We start from the raw sequence: 14630 nt of genomic DNA on the forward strand, positions 1-14630 counted from the left end.
CATCCCTAGAAAATACAAAGTACAGCACAGCACACAGTTGCATGCTGGAATTGGAAGCTTACTTCTGGAGGTGGGAGAACTTGTGCAGCTCACACATATGTGCACATATATATAGATACATGCAAATATAAATATATATATTCACTGCTTTGCTGGACACAAGTATGAAGAAGCCACATTGGCCAAATTTATCTCCCAGTGCCATCCTGCTGATTTTTCCCGTGTAGGAAAGCAATTTTCACATTCTCATTGCCAGACTTCAGCAGTTTCACCTGTTTATGAAATACAGATGTCATTTCAAACAATGAGTATGCTTAAGTGTCTTGAATGGTTTGGGGGCATTTGCTGGTAAATTGGTGCAGGTACATGCTTGGTTGTTCATGTTTGCACACAGGCAGTGCTACAACAGTGGAAAAGAATCACCTAATGTGTAATGGGCTGATGTGCTGGTTAATTTGTGCTAGCTGGCATTTTGTGAGCTGCTCTTCTCCTTCTCACCTCTTACAGAGGTCACTTTACAGCTTCATCTTGTTACAGAAGAGCTTTTTTCCCCCAAACCATTGTGGAACCTCCCAAGAGCACTTCTTGGTCGATATAGCACCCACCATTCTCAACTCTCTAAGTAGCTGCTACAAATAATGGTTGCTGCTGTCTTCCAGAAGTGCCCAGTCGCTGGTGACGGGGGTAAGGTCTTCCCAAATCCAGCTGTCAGATTTCATGCAACAGTTGAAACTCGTTCCCTCTTCAGTCTCTTCCTTATAAAAGTCACTAGTGCTCCCAGGGGTATGCACATGGTGGATGATGCCACCAGCAGCCCGATCACTGCCAGGGCATAGCCTGGGTAATCCTTGGTCACCAGCTGGCCCTGCAAGGGAGAAAAGCAGTGTTGGATCTGATGGATCTGTCCCAGAGTTGGGTCAGGAGCAAAGCTGTGTGTATGGATCTAAGCAGGACCTCTGAGAAGCATTTTCAGTCTGTGGCAGCCCACAGCTGCCCTCGGTGTTCTCTGTCCAGCCACACACACTGAAAACTGACAAGAACAGAGCTGCTGACAACAGGATTGAGGGAAACTTCTGCAAGCTTTGGTAAAGAGCAGATTTGGGCTTGATTTGTGTTTCTTAATGAGGTGGCTGGGCCCTGACCTCTGTCAGGGCGCTGTTCCTCTCCTGGAGCCATGGGCTCATGCTGACACCCAGTCAACAGGCCAGGCCTGCCATGAGTCCTAAATTGGCCATGACATGAAAACAATTATGTGCTTTGTTCCCTCATGATGGAAACATTTCCACAAAATGTTACAAAACCAGTGATTATTTATCCATTAGTAATTGCACAGTCTAGTATTCTTAAGAAATTGTCCTGGCCATGAAGAAAAATGTGTATGGAAATTATGAAAACTATTCTAGCAGCAGCTCAGCTCTCTTGAAGTACCACTAATTTTGCTCACAGTAAATACACTTTAAAAGTAGGGAGTTTTTAAGTGTATTTTTAAAGATGATATTTGGGTCTTCAACATGAGTGAAATTTAATTCTATGAAGAGTTGATTAGGAATCATAGAGGGAAATTAGTTGATTTTACAGAATCATTGCATCATCACTAAGTTTTCCTGGTTTTCCTTTCCACAAAATTAAGGAGTGGCCCTGACTCCAGCTACTCGCTTTCAGAACGCCATTTTGTGGAAGAGTGTAGTTAGAAGCTTGTATCCTTGTAGGAACTAAGGAAGGTTTAAAACAGGAAAAAAGCCCAGACCCAAAACTCTTACCTGTGTGGCATCCCATGCTTGGTATTGCAATGTTCCTGTGAGGATGTAGTCGGTGAGGTAAAAAATAAATAGGCTTATAATAAGCAGTGGACTAACAAAAGCCCACATAATTTTCCAATACCAGTTTGGCTTGCGTCCAATCATGGTGTAAAGATCTTTCTCAAATCTGTTCAAAAGAAAACCAAACAATTTTGTGAAGAAAACCAAACACATATTTTTGAGACTGGCTACAGATACTTGATGAATACCTTGTTCTGAGTTACTTCAAAAACCACCTACAAAATTGAGGATGTCGGATGAGAAAGGAGAGTACAGTTGACCACAAATGAGCAGAGAATTATTGTCTGAAAAGCTGGCTCACCAGAACAACAGTGAGGGGGAAATCAACAAAGACAGTGAGGATTCCAAGAGAATCCCAAGTTGCAGAGAGTAGCTAGAAATAGCTACAGCAAGAAAGTTCTGCCTGGAGTGTAAGCTCGGGCAGTTACTGGTGTCAGCTGACAGAGAGGAGGCATGATGCTGAAGTACTGTGGAGAAAACAGCTGGGTTTGTGTAGCTGAGTGTTCTCAGTGCTGTTACCTGACTGTCTTTGAGGAACACTGACACTGGGAATGGTACCTAAAATCTCACAGGAGACCTGGATCTGGCTTGAAGGTTTTGAACTCATCAGAGAGGAAATACCCACATATGTGTCTGGACACCCTCTGTGCTGGCAGACTAACAAAGCAAATGCTGAAGCCTTTCCTTTCAGCTATTTTCAAACACCTTTGCTGTTCAAAACTTCTCCTGACTCCAGAGCTTACTTTTACCCACAAGGATTGACTTGGGAGACAAACAATGTGCAAGGTGACCACCTTTGAAACCAGACTTACTAGCACTCTTGTGCTTGTGGTGAATTCCTGTCATGGGAGGAGCAGAATTTTGGCAGAAGTTGTTCCTGATACCAAAGACAAGACCAGGGAGCTGTGTGTACAGCTCCTTAGTACTGCCCTGCCAGCAGAGATGGTGTCAGCCCAGCCTGGCCCCTCACAGCCCTGAGCCAAGGCCCCAGAAGGGGTCTGCAGGGCAGGGGAGACCCCCATCCCCTTGCTGATCCTATAGCACAGGTGAAATATTTATCCCGAGGCAGTATTTTTATTCCTGGCCCGTGGCCGCTCCCCCAGCTGCCGGACTATGAAGGAAGCTTTTACCTCCTTATCCCATAGATGTAACACACAGCGATGGTTTCCACCAGCACGATGAGCAGCAGCGAGAGGGTGGCTGCGTAGTCGTTGAAGATGTCAAACCAGTAATTTCCAGCCTCCATGGTGAAGATCAGGCCAATTATACAATTCATGAAACACACAACACCTGTGTGGATAAAACAGGGATCCTGCCATTATACCTGGAAGTTTGTGTAGGGAAAATGTCACACTTGTGACTAACAAGCTGGTGGGATTTCTGCTGAGCAGCTCTCTCTGAGGAGAAGGATTTTCTTTTCCCATTTGATAAAGACCTGCCCCTTAGCATGTGTGACTGTCATTTAACTGCTGCTCCTTAGACCTGCACAGTCACAACACATCACCCCAGACACGGCTGAGACAACCAAGTCTTACCTACAGCCTTGTCACAGGCACATGCAGCATCTGCTGTTGCCACTGGGCATCCAGCTAAAACAAGTTTTTAAAAACTGATTTCCTTGCCCAGACACGAGCATATATTTCTTTTGACCAATGACTGAGGTGGTTCATAGTTGGGATACTGGCAATGTGACTGAACAGCTGCTTGCTGCAACTATGCTGCCATTTGTACCCTCCCTTTGAGCTTCATCAGTCAGGAGACACAAGTCTGAAGGAGCTGGGGTATGTTGGGAAGCCGGGAAATACACAGCCTCAACTGCCCTGGTGCTTTGGGAGCTCTCAAGGGAAAGGACTGCACAGGATGGGCAGGATTTCACAAGGGCAGACAAACCCTTCCAGCAGCAGATTTGCTATTCCCTGCTCCCTGCACTTCACTCAACAGCAGTGGTGGACACCACAGCTTCTGCACACACACACACACACACACACACACACATGCTCCCTGTGTGCCCTGTGCTGCAGCCTGCAGGTGCTTACCTGAGATCACCTCCTTGGGAAAGCGGGAGGCAATGACCCTGCTGTCGGTCAGTGGCGTGAGGATGGCAGCCGTGTTCCCCAGCATGCTGCCAATGCCCAGCATCAGCAGCATGAAGAAGTAGAGCACAGAGTACAGCTGGGGCACCTCCATGTTTTTGATCGCTTCCGAATAGACTATAAATGCCAGTCCCGTCCCCTGGACAGCCTGATAGAGACAAGGGGAGAAAACTGAGTTACAGGCAAGTTCTCAGCTCAATAAAGGACTTAAGACAAAAGAGAGTGACTCTGTGTCATGACAATGTACACCTGAGGTGTGGCCTTGCCACAGCAAAGGCTGGTGAGGTCTTCACCAGTTTATCCCGACTGCACAGACACTGGATGCTAATGGCCCTAGCGAGCCCCTGCCCTATCCTGAGGTGTAGAAATGATCCCCAGCCCTGGCCAGGCAGCTCCTGGGCTCAATGGGAGCAAAGGACACACCATAAAGTGGCAACTCACCGTGTCTAGCTCAGCTTCCAAGCTGCAGTTTTTAATCTGTGGTGCTAATTGGGCATATTCCTGTGGGTAGGTGGCCATGAGGTAATCTTTCATCTCATTGAGGTTGTCTGCTGTTAAAGAGCCTTCCTCCAGGTCAAAAGCATTTAGCAGCAGCAGGATCACCCTGGGAAGGATTACAGGAATTTAATGGCTTTCAGGTCCAGGGCATCTCATCCCTTTTCTCCATCAGCCCCGGGGGGAATGCTTTGCTGGTCCCAGGGCTTCAGTGTCCCTGGGTGAGAGCACCACTTCCAGCACAGTGTCACGGCACCAGCAACCTTCTGCACGTTTGTGCCTTGGAAAGAGCAGCTCCTGTGCCCACACTGCTGCTCCCAGGCAGGTATCTTGGGTGCTGGCCAGTGCTGCCTGGTGTCTCTTCCCCTTTGCCCTGCAGTCTGACGTCCACACCCCATCAACTTTTGTCAACAAGCAAGGACTAGCAGCTTGGTTTCCTCTCTGATCAACAGATGGATAGAAAGCTCTAAAAATATGAGTAAATGTATAACTGACGTGGGCCGTGTGCCAGGGACTGCACGCAAGTTTGCAGCTACAGGACACAATCCTGCAGGATGCTGGGCACTTGCAGAGCATCACAGCCAAGGAGGCTGACCTCATAGAACTTAAGGGCTTAGCCTTATAAAAGGAGATCTGAGCATCACTGCATTTATTAATCAGCTCCCCCACACTCCCTGGAGCACAGGCCAGGACAAGAACACAGGGGAAAGTGCCTCTGTGGCTTGCCCAAGCGAACTCACCCTCTTGACCAGGCCTGTGCCTGGAAGCAGCACCCAGGTGTCAAAAGGCAAAGCGCTCTGACCTTTCATCTCAGGCTTCATCGCTTTGAATAGCTCCTTTAGCTTTATTAGAGCAGTATCAGCTCTGGTCTTGGGGCAGTGCTGGCAGTGCTGCGTGCTGTTATTTATTTACCTCCCCCCTCACCTGCCCCAGAACAGCGTGCAGTGAAAACCAGTGAAACAGAGGGCTCTTACTTGTTGATACAGCTCTCATAGTTAAAGGTCGCCTTGAAGCCGTAGATGGAGAAAGTGACGATGCTGGCAAATATGGAGGTGGTGCTGTTGATGAGGGACACGATGATGGCGTGTCTCTGGCAGTTGTTGGAGGGCTCGTTGTAGCTGGCAAAGGCGATGAGGCTGCCGAAGCCAAGGCCCAGCGAGAAGAAGATCTGCGTGGCAGCGCTGATCCAGGTCTTGGGGTTCGACAGCTGCTCCAGCTGCAAAAGTCAGACGAGAGAGCAAGACCATGAAGTTCCACTAAGTGCTCAGCACTGCCCCTTCCAGCCTGCAGGGATGGGGCTCTTTGCACACTCATTACAGGCCGGGGTGGCTTTGGGCAGGGTTACTGCTCTGACTGGAAGCAGTGGGTTATGCTAACGGGAAGGTCTTTTTCTGCAGGAAAAAGCAAGCAGCTTATGGGCATCATGGCAGCCTCCAGCCATTCCCATCTGAGGGTTCCAGCTGCCAGACCTATGTTACTGCAGCAAAAATTCAGTATAAATAAAAAGGAGGACCAAGACCTTTTAAAAACTTACGTGCCCAGTAATCAATAACATTTCCTGAAAAATTCAATACAGTTATTCTGTACCTTTGGTGTGAACATGTAGATGAGCCCATTCACAGCTCCATGAAGAGTTAATCCTCTGATGAGGTATATGATGAGAACACAGTATGGCAAAGAGGCTGTCACATAGACGACCTGGAGAAAGAGGGTAAAGACCTTGGTCTAAAGAGTATGTAAGACAAAGCTAATCTACTATGTCAGTCTCACTTCACATAAATAATTTCTATTAATGTGTTTGTTATCCTGTAATTATCTTTAAAGAAATATTATCAGACAAATCTAACTTTAGATTTACATTTTAGGGAAACAAGTTTTTAATAATCCTGAAGCACTGTGCTACTATTCCAAGTATCTTCTCTTAGACTGGAAATCAAACAAAAATCTAAAATATTTGCAGCATTTGCAAACTCAGTTCTACATCATTTGGTGACATAACACCAGTTCACAACCATCTAGCAAAAACTCATTCGGCAAAGGTGATCATCACATCATCATCATCATCATGTTTGCTCTACAAGGAAGACAAGCAGAACTTATAAAAGGTCAAAATCAAACTTGAATTTAATCAAATTGAATCAAAATCGAATTGAATCAGTTGCAGCAAGTTTAAGAGGTTGTTCCTAGTTTACAGTCTCTTGGCTTTCTGTATTTGGCTAAGACGATTTGGGGATTACAGCCTTCAGCTTGCTGCTTAGTAGTGCAGGCTCAGCCAGGACACTGGGGTTTTTCTCCCCACTTCCTCATAACTTCTGCTGTGAATAAAAAGCAAGCAAAAAATGCCCAGTAGATGTCTTGTTTTTCTTGCAAAGACCAAGGAATAGGCATCTCCTGACACGGCTCTGCTGGGGCAGACAGTTTTCCCCATGGCCAGCAGCCTGACAATTGGCCATGAGAGAGACCTGGCTGTGTTTAAAGGACTTCCCTGGGTTATTTTTTCAGTATCACTGAGCGTTTTGATTGATCCTGCTTCAGCTGCAACTTGGCAGGGCAGCAGGGGCAGCAGAGCTCGGTGCTCCGGGGGGATACCGTGACCCCAAGGAGCAGCAGCCTTTCCTCAGTGCCTGTCAGCGCTCCGCCCGTCCCGCCCGGGCTCGGCGGGGCTTTGCCCGCTCTCACCTTGCCGGTGGAGGCGGTGCCGCGGAGGATGCAGAGGTAAACCACGAGCCAGGCCAGCGTCAGGCACAGCGCCTGCTCCCACTGCACGCTGCCGCTGGCCTCCAGCGACGGGGAGATGTTCAGGGTCTGCCGGTACCAGAAGTACTGCGTGGACGATGTCTTCTCGCACTCCTCCTCGTAGCCCGTGCGGTTGCTGTTGAGGGGGCAGGTGGCCCATGGCAGGGGGTCCTGGGAGGAAGGGTCATGGAGTGAGTGCATGGCAGGGAGAGACGAGGTGCCAGTGGGGAACAGGGAGGATGCTGGCAAGGGCGGCTTTCTGCCCGGGCTTGCTTCTCTCTGCAGGGTGCTGCCGAGGCTGGGGATGACCCTCTCCCCTGGGGATGATCTCTTTTGACAATCTCCCTTGGCAATGACCTTCGCCCCAAGGACTTATGTTTTCTGATCCTCTCCCCTGGGGATGACCCTTTCTGAGCCCCCTGCCCCAGGACAGAGCAGCTCTGTCCCTCTTGAGGATGACCAGACTGATTCTCTCCCCAAGGACTGAGCCTCTTTAATCCTCTCCCCTGGAGGTGACACTCTCCAAGCCTCTACCGTGGGACCAAACATCTCCCCGACATCAGACAGGCCCATCCCGGGATGCAGGGTACCCTGGCACCAAGGCACATGTGACCAAGGTGTCACAAGCCTGGCCTTGACCTGAATTCCATGGTGAGGAGAAGACAATAGCCAATGTCTTTTGGAGGAACATGGAGGAGGACATCACTGCTTGACTTTTTCCCTGCAACAAAGCCCTGGGTTTCTGAAGCTTTTGACATCCCTCCACCTCCCCATTCCCAGTTGACAATGGTGCCATGCAACATCCAGCACCAAGGAAAAGCCACTGTGACCCTGACAGGCACAGCAGGGCCAAGCTGGGCCGCTGGGAGCTCACACACCTGGAAGGAGTGGAAGAGGTACCAGAAGGCCCAGGCATTTATCACATTGTAGTACATGGAGAGGAAGAAGGAGACGACAACACTGGCAACTCCTGTGGGTGTGGAGGGAGACACTTGGTCAGCAGAAAACCCCAAAATTCCCAGGGCTCCACAACATCTGTGGGATGCGGGAGCAGCACTGCCATGGCTGACACAGGAGAGGGTTTGTCCCTGCACAGCCAGGTGCACAGGGCATGTCCCTGCTGGGTTTAGCACTGGCCTCCACAACATGATTTTGGCAGTCTGCCTGAGGCCAGGGGGACTCACACCTCTGAATCCAGACCCAACACAGCGAGCGGGCCACCCCAGTGGCCAACAAGGGACAGGATAAAGGCATGTCATGAGGTGTCTGGCTTTGCTCAGCCTGGTGAGACCTAGTAAAACCTGAGCTCCCACCTGGGTTTTTTCTGAAAGACAAAGCTCTCCAATCTAAAATCACCCACGTTCCCTGCATGCTGGAAAATAAAGATGGGAACTGAGAACATACCAACACCGCAGAGGTAGGGACTTATTATTTTCCAGGCGCCAATGCTGCCCTGCCGCATGCGCTGCCCCACAGCCAGCTCCAAGTACAGCAGGGGCATCCCCTCGGCAATCAGCATGATGAGGTAGGGGATCAAAAAGCCACCTGGGAGAACAAACCCAACAGCCAGCCTTCAGCAGATCAGCAGCACAATAAACACCACTTTGCCCTATTTGTGTTCAAGTCATGCTGTCAATGTCCCAGGGGCTGGCTGGATCTGGGTCCTGGTCCTGTCCAGGTACCTGGAGTACTGAGGGTACAATCCTGAAGGACATCTCACAGAGGTTTCAGGCAGAGTCCCAGAGGCTGGTGGGCGCTGACTGCCTGGGCGCAGGGAATTTTCCGCAGAGACTTGGCAGGGCTGGGATTTCTGCTGTTAAACTGTGTTGGTCTTCACTGCTGTGTGGCAGCGCTGCCCAGATGCATCCAGGCAGTTTGAGCACTGCTGGGGGCTGGGGCTGTTAAAGGGTAACCAGCCATCTGCCAAACCCTGTAACCCATAATGAGACAAAGAGGACGAGGGAAAGATTTACTTCAGTGTGGGATGTTCTGCTGCACAGACAAAGTGCTCAAAGAAAAGGTAATAGATACGTCTGTGTTAAACAGAGAGTTTTGAGTTACATATTGAAGACTGGCTTTGCTTAAAAATAAAAAACAAACAACCAAAAAACCAAACTAAAAAGCTCCCAAATTCCTATCCTGAGCCCACAAGCACCAGCAAATGAATGAAGGCTTTTCCCCCGGGGCCTTTCCTCCCAGCCTGGTAGCACATCCTGGGACACAGGCTCCTGCATGGGACTGCTCATCCCTGCTTCCCTGCACATGGAGAGCCACAGAGATGCTCCTGTGGAAGAGGAACAACAGGAATGGGAAGGTTGACAGCAAGGAAAGGAAAAGGACCTTCCTGCCTGGCAACCAGGATGTGCTTTGGCTTAAATTTCTGCCAGAAAAAAATGAAATCCTTGTATTCGACCTGGGGCTCACTTCAGAAAGAGCTGCTGACTGAGTCAAAAGCTGGATTTTTGTGAAGGCTTCCCTGCTTCCCTTTTTACAGCAAGCCAAAATATTTACGTAAATATCTCTTATTTAGGATTTAATCTGTGGCATTAACATTCCTTGCAATGGGCTCTGTGCAGCGCTGTGGAGGAATGAACTCCATGCAGTGACTGAGGCAAAGACCTGGAAATAAACACAGAGCAATAATCCGTTTTTTTTCTGGGAATTAATTTCCCACCTCCCAGCTCTCTTGTTATTAACAGCCCCTTTGTTAGTCTGTTAGATAACTTCCTATGCCGCAAGGGAGCCGTCGGAGGTTTAAGAGCTCCCGCAGCCGCTCTGTGCCGGCGGGGTGCGAGCTGCCCCAGCAGCCACTGAGGCAGTTCCGCCATGTACCGCAGGGGAATCAGCATTAGGCCCTTGCAAAGGTTTTTCACCCTCTCAGCAGCGCTACCACTTGTTTGGCATTGACTGTGCCAACTGGCAAGGAGGAGAAATGCCTTCAGGCTTGTTCTTCACCTCAATGTCCCCCCGCAGCTGGGAGTGCCAGTGCTAAGCCCCTGCCCCTTGCTCTGCATCCTGTTAGCACACAGATCTTGCTCCTAGTGCTACTCTTCCCAAAGAGGAGAACCAAAAGGCTTCACACAAGTGACTCTGGGCAGCCGATAAACCAGCTCCTTGTCAGCTTGTCAATCAGCTCCACTCAACTCCCCGCTCATTGACACCGGGCGTTGCTCCCTCCGGTGCCAGCTGTCTGCACAAACCAGCCCCCAGGCCAGATCCCTGTCGTTGGCAAAACGTGCGGAGTGTGCTCTGGCTCTGCTCAAGGCACTGGGCTTGGCCAGTGGCACCCTCGCCCTGCTCAGGCTCCTGCCTGGTGCTCGGGGGCTTCCTCGCCCAGGGCTGAGCGCGGCTGAGCGCCAGCACCGCTGCAGACCCAGCCCAGCCTCGTTTGCCGCTCAGGGACAGAGGAACTGCACCTACGAGGTTTGAATGCGCCCTGCTCTGCTCCAGTCATGCTCTCAGCAGGAAAGCAAGGAGAAGGAGGAGAAGAAGGGAAACTGCTGATGGACAGAATGACAGGTTACAAAGTCTGCAAATACTCAGGTTACTGAGCATCATCCGCGATAAGGGCCCTATTGCCCTGCTGGGCAGGACAGGGACTGGCTCCGTGTTGTACTGCAAGGAAGATGCCAAACAAACTGGCGCACCCCTAATTAATCCCAGTGCCTGACATATCCAGCTTTTAAGTTCCTGAAACGATGTTCTTCATGCGCGGGTTTTGTGAAAACCTGGAAAGCCAGAGAATCCTCTTTAAGAGGGCAGAGGATAAAATAATTAAGAACAGCAAAACCTCCTGTCAGTAGTTTTAATTTCACAGTAGAAAGAGCTGCCTTTCCCCACATAAATACAAGTGCTAAAGAGAAAAACAATGGAAAATATAATGAAAAATAATGGAAAAACGTTCTTATAAAACATGCTTTTTACAAAATTCTTGGGTGTATCATAGAATAGTTTGAGTTGGAAGGCACTTTTTAAAGATCATCTAGTCCAAAGCCCTTGCAATGAACAGGGAAGCTTATTTAAGCTTCTATTCAGTTTAACCAAATGTTCCAGTTTGGTTACATTTCAGATAATTTTTACCACCTTTCAGAGAATTTCACCACAATACAGGTGGCTGGTTAAAAGAATGACACAAAGCCCCTAAAAAGTCAGTTTTGCTGTCCTTCAGGATGTCTGCCATGATGGGCTGCTAGAGAACTGATCATGTACAGTTTGACTGTGTACAGAAACACATTTTAAGCCTTGTGCTAGAGTTCAGCATCAGACATTAAGTCTTTACCCTTAAAGCATGTGAAGGGGAATACACGCAAACTTACAGCACATCTATAATTTCTGCTATCTGAACTGTCTAAGAAAGCTTCAGCCACTGCAGCATCTATCTTCTACTGACACTTCACCACCATATTATTTGGATTTTTCTGACCTGATCCCACAGGACAGCTCTCATGCAGTCTCAGCACTGAGACAGCTTTTCAAACAGCAGCATGAACCAACTGCTACCACCACAAGTGTATTCAGAAGTAAGCTACAAGCCAACAAAATAAGCATAAAATCTGTTTAACATCTCAGTGTTTCTTCCTGAAAGGAAGAAAAGGCAGAAGGAGACCTGAAGATGAGGCAGATGCTCATCATGTCCCTTAATGCAAGATTGAGATGGGTCCCCAGCCATGTCAACCGATGAAGTATGAAGTAGTAAAAAACTTGGTTGTCTTATAGAGAGCCTGTTTCTAAAGATTCTTCAAAAATGGTGTAGCTGTATACTAGAGGATATTATTAATAATGGCCTTTAATTAATCTAATTAACTGACTTTTCATTTCTAAGGAAGAACAGCTGTGGCTCATATATGCCACAAATATCATCTTCCTCCAGTTTGGACCTAGGAGGAAGATAAACTTTTAAAGAGGGTTTTGAGGTCTTTTTCGTTGGTTTATTTATTTTTGGAGGACAAATCAATTTACTCCTTATTTCCAAAGGTTCCTGGGAGGCTGTAGCTATGAAACTCCTGTTTATTAAACCATTTCAGCCAACTTCAAGGCAGATATGCAGTCAAAGTAAGGCTTTAAAGAAAAGATAAGATATTAATGACAGGTACTTGAAAGAATACAGCTGATCTTTAAGTTAAATCAGTATAATCATCTCCCCTTCTCAATATTTTCTGAGTCCCCATAGGTGAATGTACAAGAACATGAACCAGTTTCTGACACTTTCAAAGTGATTCAGTGCAGCAAAAATATAATAAATGAATACTATGTGGATCTATATTTCTCACTCTGCCTCAGTATTTTTAGCAAACATGGACCTTTCCACTGTTTCATTGCACTTACAGGAAACAATGCCACTATACTGGGGCAGCTGTCAGGTAAAAGCCTAATGCTAAAGAATACATAAAATAAAGCCACAATGAAACAGACTGCACAACAACAGAAAGCCAGACCTCCTCTCTGCCCTGGACCTTGCTGGGTGGACAGAGCATGAACATGGACAAAATACTTTCACACTTAAAGCTTGCCCCACTCTTCCTTGAGGGAAGCGAGAAAATGTAAACCACACTTACCTCCTCCGTACATCTGACATAAGTATGGAAACCTCCACACATTTCCCAGCCCCACAGCATAGGAAATGCAGGCAAAAACAAACTGCAGGGGATTGTCCCATAAGGGTCTGGATTTCTCCATTGCTTTCTTGCAGGCAGAGGTTGCAGCAGAGCCTCCTGCCTTCACTCCCTCAGGTACTCTGCCAACCGTGCCTCACACAGCACGCCAGTCCGGCTCGGAGGGGAGGGAAAGGCGGAGGAGCTATGCTTGCCAATTCCTATCAAGCTTTTTAATTACTAATCTTATTAACAGGCACATACTGAAATAGGAATGCTGGTAAATAGATTATAGACACACACAGAACTATAAAATTGGTACTTTGAGTGAATAGCTGCTTGGGTTTTGACTGGCATTTCTGGGAAGGATGTGAGCTGAGGGATTTTTAGTGACTCACATGCCAACTGGAAGCTGTGAGGAAATAACATTGGGGCTGAAGTTTGGTTTTGGAAATCCAACACTCCTTTCCCACAGGGCTCCCTTCCTACCGAGTGGCATTCCTGTGCATGAGGCACCAGCTTGAATTCAATTGCACAGAAGAAGGGTTTCCACTGGTTTTAGAGACTGTCAGTGCTTTTTGGGTAAGAACAAACAGAATCCTCAGACATCCTCTCACTGTGCCCTGGTGCTCACCTCAACCAACCCAGCACATCCCCCAGTTCCAAAAGTGGCCTTGAAACAGTCCTTTCAGCCCCACAGGTCCCCAGCCTGGCACACACTTGACAACACTCAAGTTTACCCTCCTGGAACAATGCTTTCCCTCTACATACTCTGTATGTGTGTGACAGTGTGAAACAGCCAGTCTCTTTTCACTCACCCTCATGCTCAAACCCCACTGCTACAGATGAACTTTTCTGAGAGGTTGCTGTTCTAAAATACTTTCAAGCAGCAGGGACCAAACACAAAGGCCAGTGGAATAAGGCGTCTGTGACCATTGTGGAGGCAGAAGGATCTAGGGGGCCTTTGGGTTGTCTGAAGGCACACTGAGGTGCCATGTCTGAACATGAACCCTGTGTGTTTGGGCCCCTGCCAAGGTACACTTTGAGCTCAACCACTTTGGACAGGTCTCCCAGTGAAGGAGACTGCCAGCAGAGACTGCAGCAATAAAAAGTAGCTGAGCAACTCCAGGGACTCAGCTTCCTTCCTCTGTTTAAATGTTTTTTCTCCAGGGCACCTTTCAGGATCATTTTACAAGTATGACTCACTCAGCTGCTGTCAGTATTATTCCTCCAGCACTAGGAATTTGGTCCCAGCCAGTTCTGGGCATGCAGATCCAGCATCCCATTGGGCACTGGCTAAGCCAGAGCCTCCAGCTGTGGGTATGGGTGAGAACTCCAGCTCGGGGGCCTCTGGACAGGAGCCTGAACTGCAGAGTGTGTCATGCAGTGCTGCTGAGCCCAGCAGCAGCACTCAGGATGACCTGCTGACCAGCCACCTGTATTACCAAAGTCACAAAGTGGGACATCGCTTTTCTGTCTGCTAAAGCAGGTGAAAGCAAGATGTTTATACATCTCCTGTACATGCAGCCATTCTTCAGGGTGTGTTTTAGTGGTGCTAGAGAGGTAAACTCTCACTGGAAAACGTAAGGGTTTGCCAAAGCTGCCTGTAGTACAGTTTTGAGGGAATTTGTGATTTTTTTTTTGCAGTAACCATGCAGTTCTTGTCTTGCCTGCAGAACTGCAACATGCCAGCTAGACCTGGCAATATGTCTCATGGGTATAACCTAGAATTCTGCTGGAAGGAATAATCCAAACTAATTTTAAATCCATAAGCTGTTAAACTGAAAGATACACACAGAGAATGTGAGTTGTCCCACATCATGAAAACTTTCACAAATTATTAAAAAGTCAAATGCCCATCTCTGGCAGTGAGATGTCTTACAAATTATGTGTAT

General features: G+C 48.1%; 1 protein-coding gene across 3 annotated transcripts; it reads right to left on the bottom strand.

Annotated features, from left to right (window-relative positions):
* Positions 1–602: 602 nt before the first annotated feature.
* On the bottom strand, positions 603–12820 carry SLC6A20 (solute carrier family 6 member 20). Of its 3 annotated transcripts, XM_059848352.1 has the most exons (11): positions 12700–12820; positions 8549–8689; positions 8023–8114; positions 7088–7315; positions 5996–6106; positions 5383–5624; positions 4355–4517; positions 3857–4061; positions 2951–3110; positions 1761–1926; positions 603–865 (listed from the first exon to the last, which is right to left on the bottom strand). In XM_059848352.1, the coding sequence occupies exons 1-11, from the start codon at positions 12818–12820 to the stop codon at positions 716–718; spliced, it is 1779 nt and encodes a 592-aa protein (XP_059704335.1). In that variant the 3' UTR covers positions 603–715. The 3 variants fall into 3 exon arrangements, with proteins under 3 accessions (XP_059704335.1, XP_059704352.1, XP_059704343.1); XM_059848369.1 differs by lacking the exon at positions 8549–8689; XM_059848360.1 differs by lacking the exon at positions 5996–6106.
* Positions 12821–14630: the final 1810 nt, after the last annotated feature.

Source organism: Haemorhous mexicanus, chromosome 1 (genome assembly GCF_027477595.1).
Source record: "Haemorhous mexicanus isolate bHaeMex1 chromosome 1, bHaeMex1.pri, whole genome shotgun sequence".
In the NCBI taxonomy this organism is placed as follows: domain Eukaryota; kingdom Metazoa; phylum Chordata; class Aves; order Passeriformes; family Fringillidae; genus Haemorhous; species Haemorhous mexicanus.